Below are 11,042 nucleotides of genomic sequence, written 5' to 3'. Positions count from 1 at the left end.
AGCTCACTCACATCTCATCGCCTCTGATGGTGTAAGTCCTCTCAGTCTGGGAAGGAACAGACGACACAGGACAAAGGCAAACAGACGCGTCCCTTTTCCACGGCTTTCATGTGAGGAGACAAACAGAGAGGAAGGGATGAATAGACACCGTTATCTCCCCTGCGTGTTCCTCTATTCCATGGATCGGATCCCCTTCTTCTGAAAATCTAACGGAGCTTCTCCAGAATCCTTCCAGGGAGAAAAAAAAAAGTTTTGAGAACTTCCTCTCTCCTCCTCTTTCCACTTCATGCAGTTCTCTGAGCAGCCGCTGCGCGCGGAGCCCTGCACGCCGCTTCATGTCCCCTCATTCCTTCCTCCATGTGAAAGCACTTCGTCTAATATTCCACTCAAAGTCTTGTATTGAACACAACTTACAAATAAAATAGAAATAATTACAAAAAGTTGAAATGAAATGAAATGGTGTTCATTTTTAATCGAGTACCACTTGATATTATGTGTGGTTGTCTCTCTTTTACCATGTTATTAGATTTATTAGATCATTTGACACAAGTCTGGTGAGATATGATAAAGCAATGGCCCTTTGACATTTCAACACACATGCAGTATCCACATGTCCCCGACCAAATTAGCACTTCATTACAAACCAATTAAAATAGTAATATTAAGTGATATCCAATGAATAATAGCAATAGGATTCAGGGACCCTACGGGTCTGGGGCTCTGGGGTACGTGATTGCTTTCCCCAGTTGATCATAGCCTTGCTCAAGGTGCAAAGTTCAATTTATTCGTTCAATCAACCACAAACAGTGCTCCCATCCCACCCTGTGTTGATTACAAAGCATGAGAAAATAAACACCGATGTTTTGTTGGGCTCAAATGTGAATTGCAATCTCAAGGTTAGTCCTCATAATGGTGCTGTTTATCTTCAGGTTGGTGCAGACAGCAACAACATTGAAGGTGTCAGCTCTCCTGTCTGAAATACAGAGTCTCTCTGGGCTTAATCTGCTTATATTGGAGACCTTTATGTATTTCTAGACTAATAGAGGCTGTACATTGTCGTTTTTTACAATAACCAGATATCATACCTGACAATATGCACTATTCAATTAACAGCAGCACTTACTGTCATACATGTTGACCAATCTCCTGTGTTTTTCTCCTCTTTGGAGGAGGTGATGGAGGTTTTTCATCTGGCAGGTCTGTCTTCATAGAACGTCTGTCTCTGGTTTGCGCAATAAAACCCGGCATGAGGTTGAGCCAAGCGAAGGTGGAAGCTCTCTCAACTCAATCAAATCTATTGACTTTCAGATAACTTGTCTCGATGTTTTAGTGGCACAACAACACATTTACAAATGTGTGAAAGCAGCATGGGCTCATCACTCTGTGTGCACGCCTGTCTGCTTCTCAGTGTCTCTGCAGAAGAAGAGCTACATGTCAGTGGATGAAGTTGTGCCCCCTATTGCAGCTTCCACCAGATGGATTCTGAAATCATTTTAAAGATTTTAAAAAGTACAATAATGCATGAATTTGTCAGGAGTAAGAGATGACTGCTTCCCTTTATCTTGAGGCAGTGTTAGGTCTGTGACTGCTGCTGATACGGCCTCCTTCACCCACAGAGATGTGAAATGATTTCATCTGAAGTGTGGAAATGACACAGATCTGCTGTGATTTGATTGTGAAATAACAGTTGTAAAGCTTCTTTCACGCTTCAGAAACACGTCTCCCCCCTTCACTTCTTTCAGCCTCCCTTCTCTGTCGGCAGTATTTCCTGAGTGCAGGGCACGTGTTGGAGGTGTTTGAGTTGGCCAGGGCCCAGCCATCCTCGCTGCAGGCATCTGGTGCACCGTACAAAGAAAAGAAGAGTCGCACAATAACTCCGGCGCTCTCTGATCCTCATTGGCAAGTATTTCAGTGCAGAGTTCAGACTTGAGAAGCAAAACGTGTGTGAATGGAAGAGCGAGTGGCTCAAATGTTTTAAGGCCAAATAACTCGAGTTTTTCACAGCGAGTATATGACACTGTAAGGAATTTACATTATTTTAATAACAGTATAATACTATATAGTCAATAGGTTTTGTTTCTCCTTTAAGCTTGTTTAAACCATCTTTTTTTCAGACTGCGAGAGCTCATAATATGTGTTCCAACTCTTAATTAAAGCTGTATGATGTTTAGATTGAGTGAAGTATTGAAACCAGAAACTGTTGTTATGGATGAACCATTCAATTAAATGGAAATCATTTTGATGTCGTTGTTTATACATATTTCCTTCGCGCTCAGCTTAACATATTATGTATTTTAGCGTGAGTTTGTAAAGACCAAACTGCGTGGAAACGGTGAGAAGTCGAAGCATTATCCCTTAAAATGTGAAAAAATAGAGTTTCACCTTGATGCATGTCATGATTTTACCCAAGACGGTGTGGTGTGCTCTTTACAGCCAACATTTCATCTTGGGGTGAAACTGGTTTAACAATGGAGCTTCAGATCATTTCTCAAGTGCATCGCCCATAATTACAGTCAGAGTCTCAAAGACTTCACACGCCTTCCTGAGGCCGTATTCAGGCCAACGTATTTCGTTTTGATTTATTCTGGTGATATTATGATGTACCGTATTGAAGGACACCAGAACATTCTTTGTAGTATCAGGATATGGATTTTGGCCAAACAGCCCATCTACTGTTAATTCATCCTGTTCTAAAACAGTCGGTCCTGTCGACTAATGAAGCTGCACTGCTGAACCGCTTCATCCAAATGCATGAAATGTAGTGTTTTGCATTTGTCTGGCGGGCCGAGTGAAGGTAAAATGAGCTTGGCTCCTGTTTGGTTATGGGGAGGGTCCTCCAGCCCGGCACGGGAAACAGCACTTACTGAGGCCTCCGTCTGTGTTATTGTAGGGCTACAGGAAGAGGGGGGAGAGAGAGGGGAGGGTCTGGAGAGGGTGAGGGCCCACCACTGGGTTTGTATGATATCTTATGAAAAGTCATACCTCATCTTTTAGTTACCAAACAACTCAGTTAGGTTTAGGCAACAAAAGCACTAAGGTTTGAAAATGCTTTTCAGGATATGTCTCCTTTAAATAATGTAATCCAGGTTCAGAGTTTAATCACATATATATTCTTCTTTTCCACAATAAAGTATAAAGTACACAGTCACAATGATACGATGGTGCATTAGCTACACAGCTACATGCGTCACGTCAACAGTTCTCAACAGAGACGGAGAAAAATGTTTTTTGAAAGTTCTTTTATAGACACAAACATTTGTTCAGATTCTTTGGTGACTGTAGATGTAAAACTCTGAAGGACGTTTTTTCAGGAGTTGGCAGTGAGAACATTGCCAGTCACTGCGACACAATAGTGAACAAACAGAAAAGAAGAGAATTCATTCACCCTCGCAGAGACTTGGAGGTTAATTAATATCTAATAAGGCCACGCTACTAGCAGTAGTGTTCTCCACCTGAGGACAAACCACTGCACCGTCACATACATGTCTGAATATGATGATAGAAAACGACCATGCTGACTGGATGATGACCCGTGTTAAAACTTGATTGTGTGCAGAAATCTTCTCAACCTGGTTGAGACTGGGTTTAGTGAGGAATAAGACACGTCTATGATGTCATCATTTTGTTTTGTTTCTTTTTTTTTGACAGAGGGAAAGAGAGACCAAGCAAGAGACGAGAGAGTTTCATTTTTTGAGGTATGTGACACAGTGTCTCCTTTGCCACAGTAATAACTGTAAGAAAACATTGATGTTCAAAAAATCAGTTCATCTTTTTTCCAACAACCTTTTGTTTTTATTGATTTTATAAATTCCCTTTTGTCCTGAACTGTTTCCAGCCGATTGTTTGCCTTTAGATGTTCCATTTTATTCATTTTTCATTTGTTTGAGTGATGTCTCATTGTCGTGATCTAAAAATATATATAATTTCCTCATTGTGTAGTCTTATGAGACGTGTTCTCAGGAGGATGTTGTGCTTTTCTGTGTAACCTGTTCTAAATGAAACGAACATTTCTTTATGTTTATATTTCGAGCAGGAGAGTATTACGACGCTTGTGTTTTCACTGACACGAATATTTTCATTCTCTTCTTTCTGTGGCCAGCCGTGTCTTATTCTCTCACACACACACACACTGCCCACAGGACAATGATGTCCTCCGACAGGCTGGTAATGTCAACCCTTGGGCTGTGTTACTGCTGCACTGCAGGGGATTGTTCATGGGCATAAACCTTCAAGTCTTTACCCAACTGACACTTTAACTGAAGAACGTGTGTCTATCTAAGTGTTGTTTTGTCAGACTGTGTGTGTGTGTGTGTGTGTGCAGAAAGAGAGCGTCACGGGTAGATACACATCTTTGTGACTGACATTTAGACATGCACATAATGAGACATGCAGCTTTCATAATAAATCAAATGGATAGTGTGACAGGAAACGCTACATTTTAAAAGCCTTAGAATTAGATGTCTCAGCCCTTTTATGTCGTCAAATAAAACACATTACATCATCTTATATGTTGTAGAAAGAGTTATGTGAGCGTTCCATGTGAATTGGACTGTGACAACAGCACAAACTGAACATAATTACTTTCCCCTGTTTTTGAAGTGCGAGTTTAAATGAATTACTTTGCAAAAAAAAATAATATCAACGGGATTGAAGAACTCCACCTGCTTCTGCGTTTGTGTGTCTCCAGGAATAACTGTGTGGTTGCATTGGAAATCGTATTTAGCATGCGTGAGCCATCAGTCAAAGCAATTCATCAGCAGAACATTAAACGCTAACTTATCTCTAATAACACTGTGAGTGGGTTTCACATGAAAAGGAAACTGTTAGCAACCTCTTGTGCTCTTTTCTACGTCGTCGTCTTGCAGAATGTGGCAGTGGAAATCTTACGCTGTGGCAGAACAGATATTTATGTCAAGGAGAAACAGCTTTAAGGTCTAAGCACTTACAGTCTTGCGTGATTGCTTTAGCTCCATGTCCATGCACGTTGCAGGTGTAATAGACAACATTACAACTAGTTTATATACATGATGTGTTTATACTGGAGATGACTGCATTCTTCTGCCGGATACATCTTATAGCGGGTCCTCTTCACGGTACAGCAGAATGGACAAGCCAAACACTGGCTGTAGCATTTCATGTTTTTATACCTAATGGCCACCGTTGTTCTCTGAAACGCTTGGAAAGGAAGGAGTGAGAGAAGGGGTATCAAGTTGACTGCAATCTGCAACCTCACCACTAGATGCCACTAAATCCTGCACACAGCCCCTTTAAATCACCTTTGGCTGAGTTTGTAACTACTTTACTGTTTGGTGGCTTAATCTAAAGCACCTAATAATGTTTATGATGAGCATATGTTATTAACCTGCAAAATAACTAAATCAATTTGTCAGATAACCGTGGTGGAATAAAAAGTAAAAAGAGTAAAAGTGGGATGACCAGCAGAAAAAGTAAAGTACAAATATCGGTTCCTCTTGTCATTTTGACGGTTAACAGCTCGAAATATAACCCTTCTTTCTCTGTCAAGATCAGAGCCAGTCCTTTGCGCCTCTCTCTCTCTCTCTCTCTCTCTCTCTCTCTCTCTCTCTCTCTCTCTCTCTCTCTCTCTCTCTCTCTCTCTCTCTCTCTCTCTCTCCCTGTGGAAAGAAAGTTAAAGGATGAAAGAGAAGCTGGAAGCTGAGACTGAGACAATCTGCTCAGCACCACGGACAGCGAACAATTGGGCGCTCGGACACAAGCTATCCATCGATATTGGAGAATTAAAGGCGAATTAGAAGACTGAACTGAAAACGAGGAAATCGGGGGATCTACTCCTTTTAATTTGATCACACAAAGACTTGGGCTTTTTCACTGCTTCCCAACGTAAGCATGTACTCGTCTTCTCGTCTCTGAGTAAATCATTCGTATATGTGTGATTTAAAAATGTAGCTTTGCAATGCAAGTATTACGATTATTGAGAGCATTAAGCTGAGTTAAGTTACTAGAATTGCAGTCATAACCTATAAACAGTACTATCACCTATATTCATGAAGCAGGCATTATTATAGAGCTCGTAGTATTAAAGATCGGCCGTGCGTAAAAGCTGTGGCACTGTTCCAGCTTGACGCGCAACCCAGCGGGTGTGTGTTTGCAGGCTGAGAATGAGACTTTACTACGCAAAGAGGAGATACTAATTGGTGGTTCTCTACGGTAACAGCAGTGGCTTTCCGTGCTTAATTACGGACATGACAACTTGTTAAAATGTAGGATACATGGCAACACATCTTTGTCTTTGGAGTTGGCTCGTACGCTCCGTTTCCAATGAAATAGCACCGGTTCCATCTGTGGTCAGAGCGCGCACTCTCTCGCTTGGGCGCCCAAGCACACACTGAAATGTAAACTCTAAATTAGATATGGGATGAAATAGGTTGAACCACGTTTTCTTTGTTTCTCCTCCTGATTCTGTTCCAAATCAAGCATGGAATAAACCAACATGGCAGAAGTAAGGTTCTCTTCTAAATCAGTGAAAACACCATGGGGACAAATCTGCATCTGGACTATGTGCCACCATCTTCCCCTCTGAAACCCACAATGGAGCCCCTAGACCAGACCTACGGGTTTCCCCTCCCATCGGACCTCAACTCATCCACTGCAGCCACTCCCTTGTCCTTCAACGTCTCCTCCAACCTGTCCACGCGAAGCGTTCCCTTTCAGGGCAGCAGCACTCTGATGACAGCGATCATCTCCCTCACAGTCTTCATGGTGGGCCTGACTGGCAACACGCTGGCCATCTATGTGGTGCTGCGCTATGCCAAAATGAAGACAGTCACCAACATCTACATCCTGAACCTGGCTGTGGCCGATGAGCTGTACATCATCGGGCTCCCCTTCCTCACCACGCAGAACGTGCTCTCCTATTGGCCGTTTGGCTCCTTCCTTTGCCGCGTTGTCATGACGGCAGACTCTATGAACCAGTTCACGTCTATTTTCTGCCTGACGGTCATGTCCATCGATCGGTACCTGGCTGTGGTTCATCCAATCCGCAGCACAAAGTGGAGACACCCCCGCGTGGCCAAGGTGGTGAGCGCAGCCGTGTGGGCCGTGTCCTTCGTGGTGGTTCTGCCTGTGGTCATCTTTTCTGATGTTCAGGTAGAAACTGCAGTTCTGGTCATCCTTTCTATTTAGGAGCTTCAATTAATAGCTGCCCCTGATGAACGTTTTTTTTTTTTTAAAGTCATTTTCTACTCAGTCCGTAAACCTCAGAACACAAGATCATTCCTGTTCCACCTCAAATTGACATTAATAAGGCATTTATTTTAACAGATTATTAACTACAAATGTATTACTTTCCCCCCAGCAACGTAATAATAATAATATTCATAATAATTTGTTTGTAATTAGTTTATTTTACCCTGATCGGCTGTATTGAGATCACTCTTTAAAGATACGGGGTAACAAAAAATACGATAACAAAATACATGTCACAAGATCAGAATTAACAGAATAATTTGCCATTTTGCAAAATACACTAAATTGACTTTGTTGCTCTTGTGTTTGTTTGGTAAATATGAAGCTAAAGCAGACAGTCAGCTTAGCATAAGAACTGGAAACAGTTATGTTAAACTAGTAAATAAATCAACAGAGGCTGACTGAGACATTTAGTGGAGGTTATCCAGCATGTGTTCATATTTATTTGTGTTTTGTAAAAGTTGCGTTTGTGGTTGCAAGATGAAACTATTTTAAAGGTAAAAGTGCATTCAAAGAAACTGACTGAACTGAGTGATTTAGAGTCACCTGCCCAATAGCAAACTAATGATGAAACAACGATATTTGTATCCTCAGCTCTGGAGCGTGTTAACATCTTTCAGCTCTTTGTTGACAGAGCTAAACGGAGAGTAAATATTAGATTTTTATTATATTTGCCCGTAGGTGGCCAGAAACACAACTCTATAGCTCTGTAAATGCTGGGTGTTTAAATAAGCAACAATTTGCTGACAAAACCTCAAAGGTATAAGAACACCTTTGTCTACATGTACCTGTGAGGAAAGAATACTTAAGTTGTTGTTGAATTGATTAACACAACAACTTAAGTCTTTTGAAGTCTTAGAATTCCAGCAAAGGTAATAATATGTGCACATAAAGAAAAGCATTGCAGTAAGTTCTCTAAGGCGAAGGCCTTTAGAGGTCAGGTAGGCGGGGAATGCAACTTGCTTTCATACATGCTGTGCATTACTGCTGAAGACCTTTGGTTTGATAACAATGGGGGACAAGTTGCTTTCTGGTTTTACAATTGTTTCTTGTTAGCAAACAAAGCACAATAATGTCTGGAAATCTCGTCCAAAATTGCAGAATGTGCTTCTTCAAACCCTTAGAAAGTACACAATGTCAATTTTTTATTTCTTCAAAAATCCCTTCCTGTGTAATTTAAGAGCTTTGTCGTTTAACACAAATCCCGTGGGCCCCACACTTACTCAAGGTTTGACTGGGCAGATTACGCTTGGATCTTTAAATTATTTCACTCAAGCGATTTAATTTCCCTTTAGGACACATTCAACTCCTGCAACATGAACTGGCCAGAGCCAAAGAACGTGTGGTCGGCAGCCTTCATTCTCTACACCGCCACGGTGGGCTTCTTTGGACCGCTGCTCATCATTTGCCTCTGCTACCTACTTATCGTTATCAAGGTGTGTGCACACGTGTGTGTGTAAGGCCAAATACAAAAGCTCATGTATAAATACATACTCAAGTCTGCATCATGACCGTTTCCATCATCCTCGACATTCCTCACTTTCATCGTTATCACTCATCACATATTCATCCTGTTCACCATCATCATGGTGCAGATCAAGTCATCAGGGGCGCGCGCGGGCTTCACCAAGCGCCGGCGGTCGGAGCGCAAGGTGACGAGGATGGTGGTGGTGATCGTGGTGGTGTTTGTGCTCTGCTGGCTGCCATTCTTCATCATCAACATGGTCAATCTGGTGGTCATCATTCCGGAGTCCAGTGCCACTGCCGGCATCTACTTCTTCGCCGTCATCCTGTCGTACGCCAACTCCTGTGCCAACCCGGTGCTCTACGGCTTCCTGTCGGACAACTTCAGACAGAGCTTCAGAAAAGTAGGTTTTATCCTCTGGGTATTACAACACTGTAGAGAGGAAGGTTGAAGAAGTAGTTTCATTTAAGAAGCTTGTTAATTAAAAGGTTATATCAGGGTGTCTAAAATGACAGTATAACCATTCTGACCAGATCTGCTCTTACCATGTCTGGTTAATGACCTTCATCACAATGGCTGGAGATTTCTTATGTCTCTACTGTCAATTTTAATTTTCTCTGTGTAGATAATTTATTGACCCTAGGGTCACATTGTGTTTTTTATGCTTTTAAATGTCTGCTCTGTTAAGCACTTTGTGATACTACTGTCTGTGAAAAGCGCTGTATAAATAAAATGCATTCATTCATTCATTCAATTGTTGTTGTGGCCCTGCAGGTGCTGTGTGTGAGTAATGTGAGGTGCAAGGCCAACGGTGTGGATGATGGCGACCCCAGCGCTCAGCGCACTGAGAAAACCACAGCACACGAATGCCTCGTTCTCTCCCCTCGAAACCAGGCCTACCACGACCCCCAGAGCAGCCAGGTACTGTGTGTGTGTGTGTGTGTGTGTGTGTCTATACAAGTGACAAGGAAAAACAAAAACAGATGTTATAATAAAAAGAATGTATGTTGAGTGCAGCGCTGATGCTATTCTGACTATTTTCAATTAAGATGCTTGGCTAATATCAAATCCTTTAATCACACACACACACACACACACACACACACACACACACACACACACACACACACACACACACACACACACACACACACACACACACACACACACACACACACACAGAGCTACTCTCTGCATCACCAATAAATGTGATGCATCAGTTCTGGCATTTGATGAAGAGTCCAACAACTAAATGAATCAACGGGCAGGTGTGTGCAGCTAATTGCAGAAGGATGTAAAATGAATGCTGCTGTGGAGGCGATGAAAAAATCTGAAGGCTGAAATGAAAGAGTACGAGGTTACAGTAGGTCATGTGTATATGTGTGCGTCATAAAGAAATTGAAAGGAAAAAGCTTTGATTCAGACAGCATGCTCAGTCTCTGGAGCGTTGGGCTTTGTGTCCAATTACCGGTAGATTACTCGTGAGTTTAACTTCATGTCGTATCTCTTCATCATCATGCGACCAAAAGCAAATTAATACCAACAAACGCACGCACACATACACATATACATTGCACCACAGACCACCTTTTTGGTATTTCTTTGGTATTTACAATACCGCTACGGACCGGCCGAAGCCAAAGAGTGAGATGGTTCACATTCAAGTATGTTTTGTCTCAGGCAGGATCCGTCTCTATTTATTCTCCCAACCAACAATTCATTCTTGATACGAGCTAGAAAATGACAGAGTGACAGAGAAAATAGAGCCCGCTCGAGAGGACCGGGGAGGATCAAGAGGAAAAACTCTCCTAACTTTTGTTAGGAGAATATCAGGAAGTAATGAGGTAAAATGAAGCAACGGCAGCGGCACAATTCAAGGTGATTATTGCAAAAACAGCTTATAATAGGCTTGTTTTTGCAGAATCAGAATGTTTCCTCGCAGCCTGCAAATATTCAAAGGCCTGATACTGCTCCACAGACTCATCCCGCTAACCCAGATATGTATTATGTTCATTGTTCATTTAAATCTCCCCACTTCTTTTGATGCCTTTCTCCTTTATTCCCGGCCTCCTTGACTCTGGCCCTCTTCTTCTTTCTGAAGATCTCTCCTCATCCTCCAGGCTCGCCTATCTCCCACACAGCAGCAGACCTGCACCGCTCCTCCCCTACATGTCACCCTCCCTCCACTTGCCCAGGAATGGGACCCACCACAGCCACAGCGGCCTCCACGGCAGCCTCCACGGTGCCCTCCGTGGTAACCCTGGCTTAACCTCCGACCCTCACTGCCCTGACTACGTTCTCCTCTCCTGCATCCATAGCTCCACCGGGAAACATCAGCTGTTTTATGAATTGA

The 11,042-nt window shown here is 42.4% G+C and overlaps 1 protein-coding gene across 1 annotated transcript; it reads left to right on the top strand.

The window, feature by feature from the left end:
* Positions 1–6,567: 6,567 nt before the first annotated feature.
* LOC306784547 (somatostatin-like receptor.1) lies at positions 6,568–11,042 on the top strand (the record flags this gene model as incomplete). The annotated part of the gene is given in 6 exon segments (XM_079278581.1): positions 6,568–7,125; positions 8,520–8,660; positions 8,820–9,092; positions 9,464–9,610; positions 10,791–10,955; positions 10,959–11,042. Coding segments are annotated over 6 exon segments (1,368 nt in total).

This window comes from Melanostigma gelatinosum (genome assembly GCF_949748355.1).
Source record: "Melanostigma gelatinosum genome assembly, chromosome: 11".
NCBI classification, from domain to species: domain Eukaryota; kingdom Metazoa; phylum Chordata; class Actinopteri; order Perciformes; family Zoarcidae; genus Melanostigma; species Melanostigma gelatinosum.
This window is presented reverse-complemented; position numbering and strand designations above follow the sequence as displayed.